The 20,166-nt window shown below is 53.4% G+C and overlaps 2 protein-coding genes across 9 annotated transcripts in view; one reads left to right on the top strand and one right to left on the bottom strand.

The window, feature by feature from the left end:
- LPIN2 (lipin 2) overlaps positions 1–7,591 on the top strand; it is a 70,171-nt gene extending 62,580 nt beyond the window's left edge. For 7 of the 8 annotated variants that reach the window (XM_031439121.2, XM_064481556.1, XM_031439127.2 and 4 more), the window contains 7 exons: positions 385–529; positions 1,386–1,534; positions 2,037–2,123; positions 2,999–3,151; positions 3,443–3,557; positions 4,145–4,248; positions 4,524–7,591. In XM_031439121.2, coding sequence (XP_031294981.1) covers positions 385–529; positions 1,386–1,534; positions 2,037–2,123; positions 2,999–3,151; positions 3,443–3,557; positions 4,145–4,248; positions 4,524–4,668 — 898 coding nt within the window. In that variant the 3' untranslated portion in view covers positions 4,669–7,591. The remainder of the gene's footprint in view (positions 1–384; positions 530–1,385; positions 1,535–2,036; positions 2,124–2,998; positions 3,152–3,442; positions 3,558–4,144; positions 4,249–4,523) is intronic. The other variant, XR_010378706.1, reaches the window with a different exon arrangement.
- A 2,483-nt stretch (positions 7,592–10,074) lies between these two features.
- Positions 10,075–20,166, bottom strand: part of EMILIN2 (elastin microfibril interfacer 2) — a 46,953-nt gene continuing 36,861 nt past the window's right edge. The window contains exons 5-8 of the mRNA XM_031439120.2: positions 15,070–15,426; positions 13,708–13,740; positions 12,939–13,067; positions 10,075–11,058 (exon numbers count right to left, since the gene is read on the bottom strand). Coding sequence (XP_031294980.2) covers positions 10,721–11,058; positions 12,939–13,067; positions 13,708–13,740; positions 15,070–15,426 — 857 coding nt within the window. The 3' untranslated portion in view covers positions 10,075–10,720. The remainder of the gene's footprint in view (positions 11,059–12,938; positions 13,068–13,707; positions 13,741–15,069; positions 15,427–20,166) is intronic.

The raw sequence follows: 20,166 nt of genomic DNA, 5'->3' as shown, positions 1-20,166 counted from the left end.
GTTCCTCTTCTGGCTCTTGATTCACCCTTGTCTTTGAAAAGGAGTGTCTAAAATCTTTCTTGTTAGTCTTTTAAATCAGTATAAGCATTCATATTTTCTATAATTTGTACCTTTTGAAATGCGTCTTTTCAACAAGAGTCAGCAGAATGAGTAGAATTCACTGGTTGTAGCAGAAAATGACCAGGCACGGCCAGAAGGGAGCTGCCGGCCAGTGGTGGGAGGGAGGAGGGACGTGCAGGCGAGGAGACGGCCTGGGGGCGCGGCTCTTCCAGAATGGACTTAGGGTCTTTCGCTTTTCTTGATCCTAAATGAAAAGCTGTGGTCACACAGCGCCCTGCTGCGTCCTCATTACTTAGCGTCGGCAACCGGGTTGATGTTGAACAGGCCAGCCGAGGATGACTCGTCAAGTGAAGAGGGGTCACAGGAGCTTGAGGAGTCCATCAAAGCGGACCCCCTCCCCGCAGAGCCCCCAAGCCACGGCAGCACCACGTCCTATAAGAAGTCTCTCCGCCTCTCGTCGGACCAGATCGTGAGTTGTGTGCGACGCGCGTGGCTGCAGCCGCGTTAGCTCAGTCACCGTTGGGCGTTTTCTGTCTCCTGTCCACGATCTCACGTCTCCCACACACCGCACTGTGTGTGGTCCTGCGGACGCCCAGTCACACAGCAGGAAGGCGGCCCCCTCGCCCGGGACCACCTGGGGAGCCTGGGACATTCGCCCCCACCTGCCCCCAGGCCGCCCACTCCAGTCTCTGGGAGTGAACCGGGAAAGCAGTGTTTTCAGCCTGTTTCCCAGATGAATCTTACATCCAGCCTGGCACTGGGCCGCACGCTGTCTCTTAAAAGCCACAACCATAAAGAAGTGACATTTCCTTATTTAGTTTCCTGCCCCCTGACTCTTATCCATTTCCGTATGAAGTGGTCTCACTGTGCCCCAGGTGCAGGGGAAGAGCAGAGCGGTTTGTGTGTTGGGGGCTCAGGGTCCCTGGCACCTGACACACTGTCCGGGCGGCGGCCGCTCAGCCCACCTCGCCTGAGCCCCTGCCCTGCCCTGAGCTGGAGTCCTGAAACGCTGGCGGTGGTTTGTGACTTGTCCGGGTTCTGTTCCAAAAGGGTGTTTTCAGCTGGTTTTTTTTTCTTCTTTCCTTTTTTTTTTAAAACAGTTACTGTGTTTCTGTATTTCTTCATGTGTTGGCGCACACACATACATTTTGTGTTGTAGAGATTAGGATCCTTTCTCGCTTAACCTTGTATCTCCAGCCATCTCTCTGACCACATGTTGTTGGCAGATGTGACTTAATTGTTGCATGTAATTCCATCAAAGCAATGTGCCATTAATTTTCACTCTCCGTCTCTAATTTTGTTTATTCTTACACTTTTTATAAAAGGCAAAACTGAAGCTCCAAGATGGCCCCAACGACGTCGTGTTCAGTATTACGACCCAGTATCAGGGTACCTGCCGCTGCGCAGGCACCATTTACCTGTGGGACTGGAACGACAAGATCGTCATTTCCGACATCGACGGCACAATAACCAAGTGCGCGGGAGCCTGGGGTGGCGGGGACAGCCCAGCGCAGCATGGGGGGCGGGGGGCCACACCTGGCCGCCATCGGGGAGGGTTTTTACACTGTTTGTGCTGAGGCGCCCTCAGTGTGGTCCACAGTCATTGTACGGATGGAGGAGATGGGTGGGGCCGCGCCGATGTAACATCAGAAATAACTTCGGAAGGACTTAGTTATTTGGTCTCCAGATTCTGGCTTGGGTCGGGGAGGGAGAAGCTGTTGATATTTGGGAGGAAAAAAAGGGGACGTGTGGTTGTAAATTGTCTCTGAAAATGGGCATCTGGCTCCCGTGTCTGATCCCACGTTTGGAATCAGACTGGCTGGTGTACTTACTGGCCTGTCACACAGGCCAGCGAAGCCACCTCTGCCCCTCTCCCCAAACCTGGTGGCTGCTGGCAGCTGGTATTTAACTGAACAGGAAGACACAGGCTTTGTATGCTCAATTCCTGATACCTTTCTCGCTTTCTGCCCGCTTAGGTCTGATGCTCTGGGACAGATCCTTCCACAGCTGGGGAAGGACTGGACTCATCAGGGGATTGCGAAGCTCTACCATTCCATCAATGAGTAGGTGTCCCGACCACGGGTCTAGTGAGCTAGACTTTTCCTTTAAGAACTACAGAGAAATAGCATTCATCAGGCTATTTCAGAGCCTCACGCAGGGAAAAGTGTGAGCCCCCATCCATGGAGCGTGAGCGTACGCCTGGCGATACCTCCCACGTGTAACCCCCATCGTCTCATTGTCACAACGCTGCCCTCCCTGTGTCTACAGCTGTAATTGAGTTTTTAGCTGTAATTTAACAAGAGCCAATTTTCATTTTTTTAGTTAAGTATTTTTCATTGTATTTCTTCAAGTAGGTAATACATGCACGAGGGAAACCGTTTACCTTGGGGTCCTTCCTCTCGGTCAGTACTTCCTGTGAGGAAACGGCACCGTGGCCTTTGCGGGATCCTAATACATGTAACTTAGATCCGCAGAATTACAGCATCTTAAGCGCTAGTTGAGAACATCATACACCGTATGAAAATTATGCATGTTTCAGTTACCTGGGGAAAGTTCTGCTCCTCTTTTCATAGAATGATTTGCCGTCTGGAAATTTGTCTTTATGAATAAGATCATTTGTATCTTTCATTTATAGCAGATCATGTAAAGATAGCCCGACATTTTTGTTCCGCACCTGGCTTTCATGGACAAGGTTCTTGAAGACGCAGCATTACTAGTAAATTAGCTTAAGACCTGGTTACAATACCACCATTTTTTTCCCCATGGTGTTTTCATGGACTGGTGAGACCTTTATAATTCTAACGATTTTCCTGTTAAATTTAGGAATTAGATTTTCACAGTAAATGAGAGGAACTTTATTTGGACCCTTTAAAAGAAAAATGCATTTTTCCCCCTTTAGCCAAAGCACTGGGGCTCAACAGGCTGCCTTCTCTTCCAGGAACGGCTACAAGTTCCTGTACTGCTCCGCCCGCGCCATCGGCATGGCCGACATGACCCGCGGGTACCTGCACTGGGTCAACGACAAGGGCACCATCCTGCCCCGGGGCCCCCTGATGCTGTCGCCCAGCAGCCTGTTCTCCGCCTTCCACAGGTGCCTCTGTCTGCGCGTGCGCGTGCGTGTGCGTGTGCGTCCGTGTCCTCGGCAGACCGCGCTGTTTCAGAGCTCCTGTGTCTCGCATGGCGCTCTGCCTCGCGCACAGCTCACCTGGTCTGTGTCAGACACGGCCGAGGGAAGTCAGGTCGGCAAAGGAGGAGAAAGAAAAATAACAGTTACGAAGGATTAAAACGATCAGGTGGTTGAGCGCTGACGTCTTTCAGGACCGCACACCAGGGACAACTTCCATTTTCGATTTGGTGATTATGCTTGTATTTTTCCCCCTAGGGAAGTAATAGAAAAGAAACCAGAGAAGTTCAAAATTGAGTGTCTGAATGATATCAAGAATCTGTTTGCCCCGTCCAAGCAGCCCTTCTATGCTGCCTTTGGAAACCGTCCAAATGTGAGTGTCCCGCGGCACGTTCCGGTGTGGTGGGCCACACCCAGCCAGTACTCCCAGGGTAGAGCCACGTCGTGATTCTCAGACCAGTCGTATAAGTACAATGAATGTCTCTTGCTAAATGGGTTTTCACTTGATCTGCTGTGAATTTCCCAGCAGGGGGATGTCCTGTTGGCGGAGGTCTGCCCAGGTGACGAAGGGGCTTTCTCTGTCTCTCTGCCTTCAGTTCCATTTCCCCAGGCGGTTCTGGCTCATGTTCTAAGGACTCTAAGCCGAGTCTCGGATCCGCCGCAGAACCAGGGCACGAGTGCCCCCTTCATTAACGCTCCCCTCCCCTGCTCCAGGGCCCCTGGCGTCTTCTTGGCGCCCACGTTTTCTGACTTCCTGAGCTCCCCCTGGGCTTGGCTCCACTCCTTAGCGTGTGTTTGTTGAAAGCTCGGCTTCAGTGGCAAAGCTGCACTGGGTTTTCCAGCTCCTCGTTTTCCATACATGGTCTTCTGTTTATGTGCTGCTTCTGGCTCCCAGGGGGCTGGAGGAGCATCTGCTCCTCTCTCCTCTCTGTGATCAGCGCTCGATGTCTTTGGCTGCAGGATGTCTACGCTTACATGCAAGTTGGAGTTCCAGACTGCAGGATATTCACCGTGAACCCCAAGGGCGAACTGATACAGGAAAGGACCAAAGGAAACAAATCATCGTAAGTGCGTCCTCACCTCTGGCAGCCGGGGAGTGGGTACCAGCCGCACCTGCCTGTGCAGGCTTTCCCCTCTGCCAGGCTGTCCTCTCCTCCCCAGGAGCTATTTATGCGATTACCGGGTCTCCTGGACTTTGAGGAGGGTGGCTGGGCCCTGGGAAGGAGGGATCCTCCAGTCTGAGGACTCTGAGTAACCGGGTTCCCAGCCCGCTGTCTGGTGCTCTCAGGTCAACTGCCAAGTAACGATTTGTGCGTTCCTTCCCCAAACCCCCTCCCAGGTACCACAGACTGAGCGAGCTGGTGGAGCACGTGTTCCCACTTCTCAGTAAGGAACAGAATTCCGCCTTTGCATGCCCGGAGTTCAGCTCCTTCTGCTACTGGCGGGACCCGATCCCCGAGGTGGACCTGGACGAGCTGGCCTGAGGCAGCACCCAGCGGGAGGCTCTCCGTTGCTCACTTCGCAGCAGGCGGAGGGGACCGGCCTTTCTGCTGGACAGAGGACTCAGGGCTCCCTCCCAGCCACAGGTGTGGGACAAGACGCGTTGACAGTCGGGCACTGGCGGGGACCCGGGAGCTCCTGGAGCTGGAGCTGGAGCTGCCCTCCTCCTCACCCTTCCAGGTTGGGCAGGGCCGCTGTTTGGTGCCCGGGCCAGAGCAGGGAGGGGCACTCAGACCTGAGGCTGGAGGCCTGGCTCCTGTCGCTGGCTGGTCCTCTCCCACACGGAGTCGAGTGGTGTGCTGGGTGCTCTTTTCACTGCAGAATTTACCAGGAAGGAAGCAGCAGCTAAGACTGGACCAAAACTTGCACAAAGTAAAGTGTTAAATTCCCCCTGGGCGGCTGAGAGTGTTTCTCTCTGAACTGAGGGCCTTCTTCAGGGGATCAGGGTCCACTTAGGCTGGTCCGAACCGACTGCACATTTCTTTTGTGGGCTCCTCCCTCCCTGCTCCGCAGAAACAGAGCGACCGTCATGGGCTTCTGGGGAAGACAAGGCCCTTAGATCACTGCCTTCTCCCCAGCGACCACTCCAGGGGGGGGGCCCTGGAGTGTCGTGTCGTGTCTTGGAGCAGCTGGAAGGAGCGGGTCTCGCAGGATGTGTCCGTAAGGGCGGCCCTGGCAGCCCTGCAGGAGCAGGTGGTTAAACAACGAGCAACAGCTCTGCTTCCAAGGTAGCCTTGGAAGCGCAGGTGTGCACTTGTGACGGGTCCTGGGAAGGGTCCTTTTCTCCGTCCCTTTGTCAGCAGCTCAGTGTCTTGTAATGAGTGTGTCAGCCCAGCAGACGGCCCCAGGGAAGGGCTCTGTCCTGAGTCCCTCCAGAGCTGTAAGCACAGGCTTACAGGGGTGAGGCTGGTTAAAATGTTAAAATCAGGAGCAACATTAGAGAGGAGGCTCTTGGAGGACTGAAAATGACCCCCCACAGCCCTGCGCCGGGCGAGACCCAAGCACAGGGTGCATGGCCACACTGCGGTGCAGACCCAGACCCCCGGCTCCCGTCCCCTCACTTGCCCTGTGCTTGTGTTGGGGGGGCACTCCGCACTGCAGTTGGCGCCACCAAAATAAACAACACTGATCTAGAGGTGGAGAAATGGAGGTGGTCATCTTTCCAGATTGGAGAGTTGAAAGTGTCCGACTCAGTTCAGCCGTTTTCCCTTGTGCTGTTGGACATGGACAGTGGCAAAGTCCCCCGAACACAGTTTGCAGTGGTTGAGCCTGGAAACGCCTGTTCCCAGAGGAGGAACCACACATGCTTCCTCCGGTGCAAATCTTCCCACCGTGCGTAGTTCAGGGACTCATCCTTTTGAAAGTTTGTGTCCAGTAGGTCAGGGAGACCAGGTTATGTTTCTGTGATGCTCTGCCGAGTTAGTGAAATGAATTCCTAGCACGGCGGCCCTGTGGTTACTTCACCTCCTGGACACCGTCGGCCTGCCTTCACCCCATCCGTTTTAGGCACTTACCCTGAGCTTCATGGGGCTTCCTGGCCTGTGAGCAGGATGGAGAGTGCGCGCGCGCACGCACCTTCCATAGTCCTTGGTTGGTTGGTTGTCCTTTGAAGAGTCCCCATGAGACGGTCTCTTTCCTGCTAAGGTGGTCCCTCTGGACACGGGGGCATCTTCTGGAGGGTGGGGCCTGGGAACCCAGGTCTCCCGGCCCTGCGCAGGGGGGCCGAGCCTGCAGCCTGCTGACCATCAGCTCTGGACTTGGTCACTTTGTTGCTGCAGGTGGATCTAGCCAGTACATATGCTAATTAACAGTCTTTTTTTTTTTTCTTATTTAAAGGAGTCCCTCTTGCGGAAAGTAGGTGATCACTATGATGATAGTGTTGTGAAAGTAGTAAGTTTGTGCTGAAAACCCATTGCCATTTGGTACAAATGACATTTGTTCTTTCTGTGAAAGAGAGATGCCCTCAGTGTGTGTACACAGACCCCATCGCGGGGTGAGCGAAGGAGTGGGGGCCCCTGCGCTCGCCCTGGGCCGCGTCCCGGGGGGCCCCGGTGGACGGGGCTCGTCGGCGTCACTCTCCCCGTTGCTCTGCTGCTGAAATGGCCGTGGCCCTTTTCCCTCTTTCCAGCCCAACCAGACTTTAATACCTGCCCTGGTGTCCTCGTGCTGAGGCTGGCACGGCCGTGGTGTCACACCCGCATCTCTGCGGGCTTAGGAATACACGTGGGGCCTGGAGCACGCGGGCTCCGCCCCTAGTGGGAAGACCGCGTTCGCGGTGCTTTCAAACATCTGCATAGTTTTCAGTTGGAAAAAGGAAAAACTCACTAGTGTGACGTCCTGGAAGGAAAGCTGCTGACAATCTGGGAGTGGCGGCCAGCTCGATGCCCGGCCAGCGCTCGTGCCCTCAACTGCACACGGGCTGGCGGTGCGGGAGACCTGGAGAAACAGGCAGAGAGGAAATTTTTTTTTTTTTTTTTTTTTTTGCAAGTTGGTGAAAACGGACTCTCCCGGGGAGTTTGTCATCCTTTCAGGTATCCTCCGGAGTTGCTCTGGGGAGCCTCGTTTTCCCGTTTCAGAGAACGCTGGGTTTAATGAGACTGGTTAAAGTTGAGCTTGTGTTTCAAGTAAGTGCTCTTCCCTGGTGAAAACTACTTTTTTGGTTTGTTTTCAAGGTAAGAAAGGGAAGGAGAAACATTACTCTTTTAATTTGATCATTACATTCAGTCTATGATGTTTAATTATTAGCAATGCCACTAATACATTTTAAGTTGTCAGAAATTAATTGTAAACATCAGTTCAGTACTTAGTTTATGGCAAAGACAGCTGTCAAGATAAATGGCTCATATTTTGGTGCAGTGTTTGATGTTCAAAACAAAATGTTACAACAATAAACAAACGTAAACTGGATGCATCTGACTCTCCTTCACAGGACATTTGAATCGTTTTCTCTGTACTCCTGCCAGAATTTGATAATTTCCATAAATTAGCATTTTGACCTCTGCTGACACTTAAGTTTGTGCACAGAAAGCACTTCTTTTTGGTGCTTGTTTTTATAAAACCTGACTCCAAAAGTGAGGCTCCACCCATAGGAACTAACCTCTCTTGCTTTGTAGGTTCCTCCAGGGAGTGAGTCGTTCTTCATCCATATGGAGTTCCTGGCGGGGTCTCGCTCGGGCCTGGGGCTGCTTCACCCCTCCGCCCTGCGGGGGTCCCGAGACTCGTCTCAGAGCCCTGGCCTCCCCACCCCGCACCAAACCGTCCCTCTGGGTGAACACTGCTTCACCATCCTGGTGTTCTCATCAGCTTTTAGGAGAGTCAGAGTGATCCCAGATCAAAACCTGCATCCTACGTGTTACTTAAATGGGTATCTTTTACCCCCTCAGCAGCTGAGCCCCCAGATGCTGCATGTGCAGAACACAGTGGCCCCACAGCCTCTTGAGTGTGCGCCCCCGAGGGTGGAAAGATTCTGTGCATGTTTGTCACATGATGGCTGGGCGGGGACAGCGGGTCGGGGCGAAGGGAGCCACGGCTCTTCGGGCTGAACTTTGGGAACAGAAAGGAAGAGCTCATTATCAGGAAACAGCTCCATGTGCTTCAGGGAGGGCCTGTCCCCGCGGCGTCCTCCCGCTGCACCCTGCGCCTCGTAGATGCGCCGTGTGTCCTCCCCCTTGGTGGGACGGGAAGACTGCACGTGGGTTGGGAAGTGGATGTGGACACGTGCAAAGTAGCATTGCAGAACTACAGGTGTGGACGTGGCTGTGTCTGACCACAGACACTCCTTTCAAACTGCAGGTTGTGAGAAACTGTTCAGAAGATGGGAGGGTCGCTGAGGAAGGTCAGTGCACTAACCTGGGAATCATTTCAAACGCAGTTTGCATAGACTTGCAGTCTTCATTGCTGGTATGGTTTTGTTATTTCTCGTTATTTAAATGAGGCCATTTGCTGATGGTACCCGATGGTACTCTGTCTCAAGCAGCTCCCGGCCGTTTTCTCAGCAGCTCCGTGATTTCAGGGTTCGTAACCTTGTGCTCGAGCCCCAGGGCCTGGCTCCACGTCTCACCCTCAGGCACACGGCACTGGGCTGCCAACTTCTGGACGGAGCTGCTCCGGGGCTCGCTCAGCCCACCTTGCGCTTTTCTTTCTTCCCCTTCTCAAGAGGCTGACTCCTGATGAGCCACGATCCAGCCTTCATCCTGTTCTATCTTGTAGTCAGAGCAGGGCCTGCTGCAGCTAGTCTCCTGTGTCTGTCTTGGATACGCAGAGCCGAAATTCCTCTTGAAGTGTGTGAGTCAGGGTGCACTTCTTTGGAGGACCACATCTGACACGGTGCTCCAGGACACAGTCTGTGGAGTCGAGGAAGGGGACGCTACCTTCTGTCTGTCCCAGCCTGTCGGGCTCTGGAGCACGTGCCCCCTCTGGCCCTGGGTAGGGTCCCTAACCGGGTGCCGGGGGAGCAGGCAGACGCAGGTGCACGTGCCAGCTGGGTTTTCCTGGCGCTGAGCCCCTGCACCGGGGCTTTTCCCATGAGTCGCCTCCCGGAAGCCAGCGACAGTAACCGCCACCATGAGCCAGCTCCCCCGCTGTAGAGACGGGGGGAGAATGCCGCCCCCTCCCCCGTGCCCTGGACCGAGAGGCCCAGGCTTGAAAATGCTGAAACAGCAAACCTCGGGTTCTTGCTCCTCCGCAGCCGGGGGAGGGCTGAGGAAGGCGGCTCCCCTCTGCAGGGCCCAGTGGCCACCCACGCATCTCATTCGCATGCCGTCCCGGAAATTCAAAAGCATTTTTTTCTTTTCTTTTTAACCTTTTACAGCCTAAGAGTATCTTAGTGGCTTGATTCAGGCCGAGGAAACTGGTTTTTCTCGTCCCCATCTTTCCCTGGGGTCTGGGGGACTTGATTGGCCAACGGATTTTACCAGCCTGACCAGCGAGGACCGCCTGGAGCAGCCGCTGGTGACAGGGAGGTGCCGGGCTTCCCTGGAGCAGCGCGTGCTCTCCGTGGGAAGATTCCTCAGACGAGCTCAGCTTTCAGTGTGTGACCAGCTTTGTGCTGGGCCTCCTGTTGCCTGGGACCTCGTGTTCTTAGAGCTGCGTGTGCGGTGAGTGAGGCAGCTGCTGATTAACTTCTAGCGTCCCCGGGAGGGGCCCCCCCTTTCAGCTGTGGGGCTCACATGGGGCTCTGAGCGCCAAGCACATCTGCTCTGTCTTCACAGGCCAGAAACAAGACCCAAGACCCCAAGTGTACATACAGCCTGGATGCTGAGACCTGACAGTTACGTGGTTGAGGTTAATTTATTCAAACTTACTTTCTACAGCCATTAGAAAAAGTCATTTACCTTCTGCAGTTTGCTTTTCAGGAATAGCCCCTCGATCCATAAGGCACCAGACTGCAGCAACTTGAAGTGGTTTCACGTCTTTATTGACACTCCCTGTCTTTGCGCTAAAGTCGTACATGTCATTCAAGGAGCTCAACAAGCCACATAAAGTCTCTCCCGCGTCCCTCACAGCCGGGCAGACACGGGGGAAGGGAGGGAGGGGGAAGCGGGGGGAGCCAGACCTGGGGCAGCCCAGTCACCCTAGGTCTGTGGTGGCACTAGCCACTTCAGTGTTTACACTCCTCCTGCACACACGGTCGAGGAGGACAAAGTTCTGCTCCAGTAAAGACTGTGGCCATGGGGACCAGTTCTGGCCGGCCGGCCTCCTCTCGGGCAGGACCCGGCAGCTCCTCCTCCTCCACCGGCAGGTTGGTCCCCCGGGCCGCCACCGCTGTTTGAGCCCCCCGCGGTCGGCCCGGCCCCAGCCCCCGGACCAGAGGTCACAGGCGGACCCGGAGACACGGGAGGGCGGGCTCCCGGCTGTGGGGTCGGAGCAGCAGCAGGAGCCCCGCGTGCCCTGCAGCTCCTCCGCAGCTGGGAGCAGCCTTTCTTTCGGGGGAGGAGGGAACTGCAGAAAACTAGACCTGGGCCCCAGGTCCACACAAAAATGCAATATATTAAAGCTTCCAACTTCTTACCGCTGTCGCCCTTCCCTCCTCCCACCTCAGAGGTGGGAAAGGAAAGGGTACAGGAAAACCCCGCTGAACGTGGAGTACATTTCGTCGAAGTCCGTGTGAGCCAGCCTGCCGCCCGTCACCACGATGTTGACGCCGTCGCCCGCCTTCAGGTGCACGACGAGGTGGAAGGCCCCCGGGCCCCCGCAGGTGTGCAGGGCCCCCGGCGGCCGGTGGTACTCCAGGAACTCCCTGCGGTAGCCGGCTGTGTGCAGCTGCGCCACGCTGGCGTTGGACACCGACAGGACGGCTTCCACGTACGCGTCCCTCTCAGGAGTGAGGGTGGCCGTGATCAGGTAGCGCCCATCGTACGGAGCCGTGAAGATCCCTGGGGTGGAGACGGAAGGAGACACCTGTGTGCACGTGACACCATCCCAGCCCCCGGCGACAGGGCGTCACTTTACCGGGCTGAAGGCAGACCAGCCACCTGGGTTGGCCCAGGATCACCCATTCTGGGCTCAAAGCCCTGGTCCCCTCCCCACAGAAGGCCGGCCAGCTCAGGGGGACACAGCCCCTTTTTATCCAAAGCCATGCTGCTCCTTGCCACTGAGCCAGCCCCCACACAAGACCCTCTGTCTCCTGCATGGAACACCCAGAAGAGGCCAGGTGCGGCAGGAGCCCCGGGATTTGGTATAATTAAATTAGTAACTCGCACAGGCCCAGCAGCAGCCCGAGGACAAACTGGCCTCTTACTGCGCACGCAGGCCTGTTCCCGCCTCACCTAAGGTCCTGTGGGGAGGAAGCAGCTCCCCCTTCCTGGTCACCTCTGGAGAGTTTTCTCCATCCCTGAAAGCACCCCAAGGCCGACTTAGAATCGGCCTCACGGGCACAATAGCCACAAAACACCATTGCCATTTTCTGAGGAGGCAAGACCCAAAACACCCCCACAACACCTGTCACTAACGCAGGAAGAGACTGAACCAAATACGTAGCCACAGCCGGCCTCCTTGCGTGGAAGAGCCAGTCTCCCTGCTGGACCAGGGTCCAGGCACAGCCAGAACATTGCTGGCACTTAGCCGATGACCCGCACGTTCTGGGGCTGGGGAGGCAGGGCATGGTCAGAGGGGGAGGGAAGGTCTGCAGATGTCCATTTGCACAGCAGCTGCAAGTGGCCCCAGAGCTCAAAGTTGGAGCTCAGACCAAATACTTTCAGGAGTGGCCAGTGCCCAGGGTTCAGGAGGGGACTAGACTTGGGCCACTGACCACAGGCCAAGAGCCAAGATGGAACCCAAGGAGCCTGCGTCTTTAACCTCCATGAAACCTGCCAGGCCAGCCAGCTCCCCTCCCCAGCTTGTAATTTAAAGCCCCAGGGACAGACTGGGCCCCAGCACTCTGGGCACATGGCCTGTGACTGGGCTCAGGGTTCCCCCAAACTCTCTTTACTGAAGACCTGACCTGCGGGAGAGAGGATGTTTCTGGGCATCCTGGGAACACAAGAGAAACGGAGGTTGCCATCCCTGCTTGCAGCGATCACCTGACCCATCGGAGCAGACATGCTGTCCCCACAACCCAGGCCGCATGGCGAGAGTCGCCGCGGGAAGCCAGGCTGGAGCAGAAAGCGAAGCCACCCTGCACACCCCCGGCCTCAGGAAAGGGTTAGAAATAATGGCAATACGGCTTCACTCCAGGGGGCCCAGGGCCAGGAGCTCCATTTCTCCTGGCTCTGCAGCAGGGCCTCGCTCCAACCTGAGGACCTGGCTGATGCCTTGGCAAAGCTCACATCTCTGCCTGTCTCCAGGGGCCTTGCAGAGTCCCAGCCACCACGCACGCCGCCCCGCCTCCAGCCCGGGCCCCTGGAGCCACTCTTCCCTGGGGGCTGCCCCTGGGCCTGGGGACCTCAGCAGGTCAGTGGGGCCCTGTCCCTCCTCCCGCAGACACCTGTGTCGGGCCTGGCAGGAAGGGTCTGCCTGCTGAGGACGGCAGCCTGGGGGCTGGTGGGAAGCTGACCGCCTCCCGTCCCCACTAGCTTCGCAGAGAACACTGGCCCGTCTGGGGCTCAGTTCCTGGGAGACCAGGGATGCTGCGGGAGGCGGGGAGGAGTGTGGTGTCAGGATGACAGTTGGAGAAAGAGGGGCAGCTGGGAGGGGCCCTCCTGACAACCTCCCTGCACCCCAAGAATCCCCAGCGCCACTGGGCCGACCTCAGGGCTGGGCACCGTCCCGCGACCACCCCCACCCACCGCCAGGCCGTGTGCGCGCAAGAACTCACCGGTGCTGGGGTCGTACACGTCCCCGTCATTCACCAGCACTTTGTTAAACAGGACGACTCCCGCATCGCTGGGGAAAGGCTTCTGGGTGAGGCCGGCAGAGAAGGACACCAGAGATGGCACTGGAACCCCTGGGCGGAGAGAGGACAGGCATGTGGTCAGGCCCCAAGCCAAGGCCTGGGTGCGGGTCCCCAGAGGCAGCCTCGCCCTTTCATTCACCTCAACGTGGACACCCCACCCCGACCCCCAAACCAGGGCCTGAAGGTGTCCGGGTCAGATGTACAGGAGGCCGGGGGCTCGGGCAGGGACTTGCTGGGAGTGCACATGCATGGGGCTGCATGTTCCAGGGGCTCTGCGTGTGCGCGGTGCCGTGTTACACAGGTGCGGAGGGGTGTGTTGGGGGACAGGGCTGGGCAAGTAGTGGGTGATGGGAATAATCTATGAAGTTGCTCCCTTATTGAAGAGCCAGTGAAGCCCAGACTTCCAGGAAGCTGCTCAAGGCCATGCCCGGCAGAGGCCCACCCTGTGGCCCTCGGGAAACTCCACGAGCTGGGGTGACGTCGGAGGGGAATTCCTTGTCTCGGGCAGGACTTACACCCTCTCTGAGGAGCAAACTTGGGGGGCCTGAGTCCTCAGAGGCCCTGTGCCCCGGCTGGCGGCGGGGAAGGGCTGCGCTGCAGGCTCCAGCCGTGCTAATGGCCCAGAGTGGGGAAGTAGGGGAGGGACGGGGGCTGCCAAGGACAACTCGCCTTGGCCGCCTGGCTGACGTACCTGGGGAGGCTACAGGTGGTGACTTGGGGTAACCTGAAAAAGAAAACGCAGGTGCACAAAGGTCAAAACCCTACACAGCACATCACTTTTTTCTAAGCCCCTCCTTTTCTCCCTGTTCCTCACTATTTTAAGTAGACCTAACGGTACCCGCTCCAAGCTTCCCTCCCAGAAGCAGAGGCACTCTGCTGTGCCTGCTTCCTCCACAGCCCACTTCTCCCTGGGCAGAGATGGCTGTCAGGACTAGCTGGCTGGAGAACACGAAGAGAAAGGTGGACTGGAGTCCTGGGGCCCCAGCCAGGGAGAAGGCCCTCCAGGAGCACTGGCTATTCACTGGCCTTGCCCCAGCAAGACTGGACAGTGTTTGTTGTATGGGTGGGTGGGTGGAAGGATGGACGATGTACGAATAGCCCAGCAGAATATAAGCATCCATGATACATGGAACTAACAGGTGGAAACCTGTCATCTTAGAAAATGCAGCACATCTGCCTGAGAGCTGTGATCACTGAAGCCTGGGATGGCTGAGGAGGAACGCAGCCACGGTGTTTCAGGCAGGCTGTCCCTGCTCATGGCTGGGTGCCCCCGACTGTCAGCTTGGTCTAACTCTAAGGTGACTGATTTGCACTGTCCTGTGCCAGCTGGCATGACCTGCCCCAAGCAACCTCACTTGTTTACGTGTCATAGCGCAGAGCCTCCGTTTCCTCATCTGTAAACAGAACATCACCCTCACAGCGCTGTCAAGAGAGCTACCGGGGATCAAGCACCTAGTTCACTTTCTGGCACACGGAGAGTGTCACACTAATGCCCCTTTTTCTTTTTCCTTCCTGACTTTACCTGACTTCTCCTCCTCCTCCGCCACCATCACCTCCACTTCCACCTCCCCTACATGCTGACGTTCACAACTCCCACGGAGCACTTAGTAGCCAAGCACCAAACTGGGCTTTTTTCCTTCATCCTTGCAGTAACTCACACTCCTATTATTACCCTCCCTTTGCAGCTGAAGGAGCTGAGCTTTGCGAAGACACAGCTGGGGTTGGAGCCAGACACTTCCGGCTTCGCACTCTGATGTGCAGCTTGACTTTGCTGCCACAGGAGCTCCCAGGACGCGTTTGGTTGCCCAGGTGCACGTCCTGCTGGGATGAGCTGCCTGCAAGGCTGAGGAATTCCAGCCCTTGGGGCAAATCTATTTCTAAATACAATGTATTGTGCCCAGGGCACCCCAGGCTCCGGGGTGTGATTAGCACGAACAGGCCTCGGGATCACAGCACCTCCGGGGAGCTAAGTTTTGGAGCCATGACCCACTGCGCCCTCGGGGTTCCCTCAGCCCCCGGGGCTCAGCTGTGCCCGGCAGCGTGGGAGCCTTACCCGGAGCTCCGGCGTAGCCTTCGGCGCTGGGGACGTGCCCCGTGCGGGTCTGGCCGTCCGCCCCCTGGGGCAGGCCCCTCCCCGACACGCCCATCCTGCCCGGAGGCCCGGCCTCGCCTGTCTCCATCATGACCCCGGTGGAGCCAGGCAAGAAGGGCAGCCCCGTGCGGCCGGGCCGCAGCGGCGGGGGGTGTCTCTCGGGCAGGACGGGCCGCTGGCCCGCGTGCGGCTGGCGTCCGGGGTCGTCGGGCAGTGGCGGCCGCGGGGTGGGCTCCGGAGGCGTTGGCTCGGTGGGCGGCTTCCGCGGGGCCTGCCCTCCCGACGCTGGAGGCAGGGGCGCTTCGGAAGGCTCCTCCGCTGAGCGTTTGGGAAGTGGACAGAAATACACAGGGTTAAAAACCTCAGACACGATGCTCAGCCTCGGGCTCCACGGGGAGACGCCAGCGCGGGCTCAGACCCCCTGCCCCGGAGAAGGGATCCTCAGCCTCTCTTCCCCATCAGCGCTGCTCCTGGCTCTAGCACCAGGCGCCCTGATTTCCCGACATGATGATGCCACCGAGGTATCGCAAATTACTGAAGGGGATCTGCTGCCTCCGATGACCCCACATTCTCTCAAACAAGCGAGTCTCAGGGTCACCTTATACAAGCTGAGGGCCTGCCCGGTGCAGATGCCGCGTGACTCAGGCAAAGGTCGGGGAGCTCCGGCCACCTCTGCAGCACTGGCCCCAAGGAGCCGAGGCCCCAGGCCTCTGGTCACAGCCACAAGATTACCAACCGAGGGAATTTCCACTGGAGGAAACTCCTGACTCACACTTCCCTGCCCTCCTGGGATGGCGCTGTGGCAGAGACAGGAAGCAGCCCCCTTTTCCTCCTATGAATGCATTCCTGGAACCAGCCTTCCAGGAAGCCCTGCCTGAAGGCCTACAAGGCATCTAAAAATAGCCAGGACTCACAGGGATACCACCCTCAAAAGCCAGACCCCACCCACCTCCTCAATCTGCATGGTACATGCAATGGCCCAGGTTCCAACGCTACCAACTTACGACCAAGCAAAATCAGCGACTGCATTTTGAGCCACTTAGTTCTGTTTTAAAACTCACAGAGGTAATTACGGCAGATCAAATACATGCTCACCCCTCAGCCCACCTCCAGCCACAAAGGGAGGCTATTTCTCAAGTAGCCTTTCCTGACCAGTTCTCCATGAAAGAATTAAGCCCTACAGAAAATGAATGAAGTGATCATTTTCTCAGTTCTCCCAAGGATGGTGCAGAGCTAATGCCATTCTAGATGGACTGAAGATTAATTCACCCCGCACAACAGAAAGGCTTCAGGCCTTATTTCTCTTTAGGATTCTGGTGGGAAGGGCTGGGTTAGACACCAAAACTGAGGCAGAGGGATTCCAGGCATGGAGACACCACCAGCCGCAGTGACGGCTAAGAGTGAGAAAGGGAACCGATAGAAAGGAACTTTGAAGAAACAGGTAATAATACAAGAAAGTAAACATGTAATCATCTCAGAGAAACAGAAGACACTGCATCCAAAGTTCAAGGATAGACTGGCATTAAAAGGCCTAACCAAGAACAGAGATGAGCCTTTGCTGACTAGAAATAAGCTTGCCAAAATAAGAAAATTCAATGATAGAGTTGGTAGGTAAAATCAAGGAAATCTTTTAGAATGTAGACCAGAAAGACAAAATGATGGACAGTAAGAGGGAAACCATAAGGAAACCATAAGGTCAACTCAGAAGTCTTTTCCAAATACAAAGATCAGAAAATCTGGGGCATAGGGAAAATGAGGTGTTAAGGAGAGAATCAAAACCACAGTTTCTTACCAAAGAAGAATCATAAGGAAAAAAAAAAAAAGTTTCTCAGAACTGAGGACAATGAAGATCCATCCCAGCACAATTCTGAATAAAATACCCAAATCAAGGTATATTCACAACACTGAGGATAAAGAGAAGATCCCACAAGATTTCAGGGGATAAATAATTAGAAGGTGACTTTGATTCAGAAGGGCGTCATCAGGCTTCTTGGCAACAGTATTGGGAAGTAGAAGACAAAAGCACCCCCTTCAGATGTTTCAGAAGTATAATTGTTAACTTTGAATTCTATACCCAGCCAAAATAGCTATCAAATGTGAGACCAGAATAAAGACATATTTAGATATGCAATATTTAAAAACAAAACTCTCCCTTCTCTCACCAGGTGTCCTCGTGTGAGTGACACTGTCTTTAAACCCCATGTGACAATCCCTGATGCCCAGGGAAGCAACTGGGTAACCACAAGTCAAAAGCATACAACAGAGTCACAAAAAACAAAAAGAAACCAAGAAAATACAAAAGAAAATTATCAAACCACAAAAAGGAAAAGAAAGGAGCAAAGAGGAAATAACAAATCATCTGGAAAACTAAGTTCAAAATGGCAGTAAACACACATATATCAATAATAACCTTAAATGTCTAAATGGACTAAATGCTCCAATCAAGAGTGGCAGGTTGGATAATAAAACAAGAACCTACAATATGCTGCATATAAGAGATAGCAGAGCTACAGTAATCAAGACAGCATGGTATTGGCATAAAAAACAGACATATGGAACAATGGAACAGATAGAGAGCCCAGAAATAAACCCATACACCTATGGTCAATTAATCTTCAACAAAGGAGGCAAGAATATACAGTGGAGAAAAGACTGTCTCTTCAGCAAGAGGTGTTGAGAAAACTGGATAGCAGCGTGTAAATCAATGAAGTCAGAACACTCCCTCACTCCATACACAAAAATAAACTCAAAATGGCTTAAAGACTTAAAATATAAGACAAGACATGATAAATCTCTTAGAAGAAAACATAGGCAAAACATTCTCTGACATAAATCTTAGCAATGTTCTCCTAAGGCAGTCTACTCAGGCAATAGAAATAACAGCAAAAAATGAACCTAGTTAAACTTACAAGCTTTTGCACAGCAAAGGAAACCACAAGCAAAACAAAATGACAACCTATGGAATGGGAGAAAATATTTGCAAATGATGCAACTGACAAAGGCTTAATTTCCAGAATATATAAACAGCTCATACAACTTAGTAACAAAAAAATAAACAACCCAATCCAAAAATGGGCAGAAGATCTGAACAAGCTATTCTCCAATGAAGACATACAAATATCCAATAGGCACATAAAAAAAAAAGCTCAATTATCACTAAATATCAGAGAAATGCAAATCAAAACTATAATGAGGTATCACCTCATACCAGTCAGAATGGCCATCATTCAAAAGTCCACAAATGATAAATGCTGGAGAGGCTTTGGAGAAAAGGGAACCCTCCTACACTGTTGGTGGAAATGTAGTTTGATGCAGCCACTATGGAAAACAGTATGGAGATGCCTCAAAAAAATAAAAACAGACCTACCATATGATCCAGCAATCCCACTCCTGGGTATATATCCAGAGAGAACTCTTAAATCGAAAAGATACTTGTGTCCCAATGTTCACAGCAGTACTACATACAATAGCCAAGACACAGAAACAACCTAAATGTCCATTGACAGATGACTGGATAAAGAAGTTGTAGTATATTTATACAATGGAATACTACTCAGCCATAAAAAATAATAAAATAACGCCATTTGCAGCAACATGGATGAACCCAGAGATCATCATTCTAAGTGAAGTAAGCCAGAAAGAGAAAGAAAAATATCATGTGATATCACTCATGTGCAGAATCAAAAAAAAAAAAAAAAGAGACTAAGGATACTATGAACTCATCTACAAAACAGACACAGACTCACAGACATAGTAAACAATCTTATGATTACTGGGGAAATGGGGTAGGAAGGGATAAATTTAGGAGTTTGAGATTTACAAATGTTAGCCACTAAATATACAAATAGATTTATAAAAAGTTTCTTCCGTATAGCAGAGGGAACTATGTTCAATATCTTGCAATAACCTTTAATGAAGAAGAATATGAAAACAAATTTATGTATGTATATGCATGACTGGGACAATGTGCTGTACACCAGAAATTGACACATTGTAACTGACTTAAACATTTAAAAAAATAAATAAAAACAAAACTCTCTCTAAAGCACCCTTTCTGAGAAAGCTTTTAAAAAATGTACTCCAGTGAAACAAAGGAGTAAACTGTAAATGTGGAGTAAAGAAAAGGGTCTAAGATTGGAGAAAGGTTCAAGAAATTTCTGGGATGGTACTGAAGGAAATTTCAGACTGAAAGCCTTATTGCAACTCTAGAGAGTGAGCACTCCAGATTGTATCAGGAAGAGAGAATTCTAGGAAGGAGGTCAGTAATTCTAAAAAATGGAACAAATGATCTGAATCTTTTTATGGTATTGATAGGGCATTGGAGGGTGGGGAGAACCCAAAGTAGATGCATAAAATCTAGCAAATCATAATACAAGACTACTGCTACTTCAGAGAAAAGCAAAATGGAAGCAACATAATCAGATTTAGCTATTGAGCTCCTAATAGCATACTGACTTGACTTTTGCGGTATAATTCTCCTGGGATTTGGGAGGAGGGGAAGGGGGGAAACACCAGAGAGCCTAGTATATAGGCTGATAAATAATACACATAATGCTAAATACTACATGTAATATCTACAGAGAGCTATCTAAAGCTGATACACGGATTTAGAAATATGGAGGTGAGCATTGGGGTGGAAACAGCTGAAGGAGCTGCACGTGGCTGCCTCTGGAGGGAGAAGGGGGCAAGGGAGCTGGTTTTCATTATAAACTTCTCGGTACCAATTTATTTTTATAAAATGTAATTACAGAGGATACCAAGGGCCTGTTTCTACTCCTCTCCCTCCAGTCCCAGCAGCTTGGGTCCCTCCTTGTCTGTCTCGGCTCCCTCCTCACACCAAGCTGGCTGCCCCCACCCCAGCCCCGGGGCACAGGATCCGAGCAGAGCGGAGCCCCCCTTCTCTTCTGGAGCTGCTCGGTCCAGCATCAGTCCCTCCTCACTGGCTCCTCCTCTTTAGCCCAAGGGTATATGTCTCCCCCCAAAATGGACAAGCAATGACTTCTCCTCAGTCCTACAGCCCTCAATGCAAGCCCCTGAAAATGGCCAAGTTCCAGCCCC

Source organism: Camelus dromedarius, chromosome 32, assembly GCF_036321535.1.
Source record: "Camelus dromedarius isolate mCamDro1 chromosome 32, mCamDro1.pat, whole genome shotgun sequence".
In the NCBI taxonomy this organism is placed as follows: Eukaryota; Metazoa; Chordata; class Mammalia; order Artiodactyla; family Camelidae; genus Camelus; species Camelus dromedarius.
This window is presented reverse-complemented; position numbering and strand designations above follow the sequence as displayed.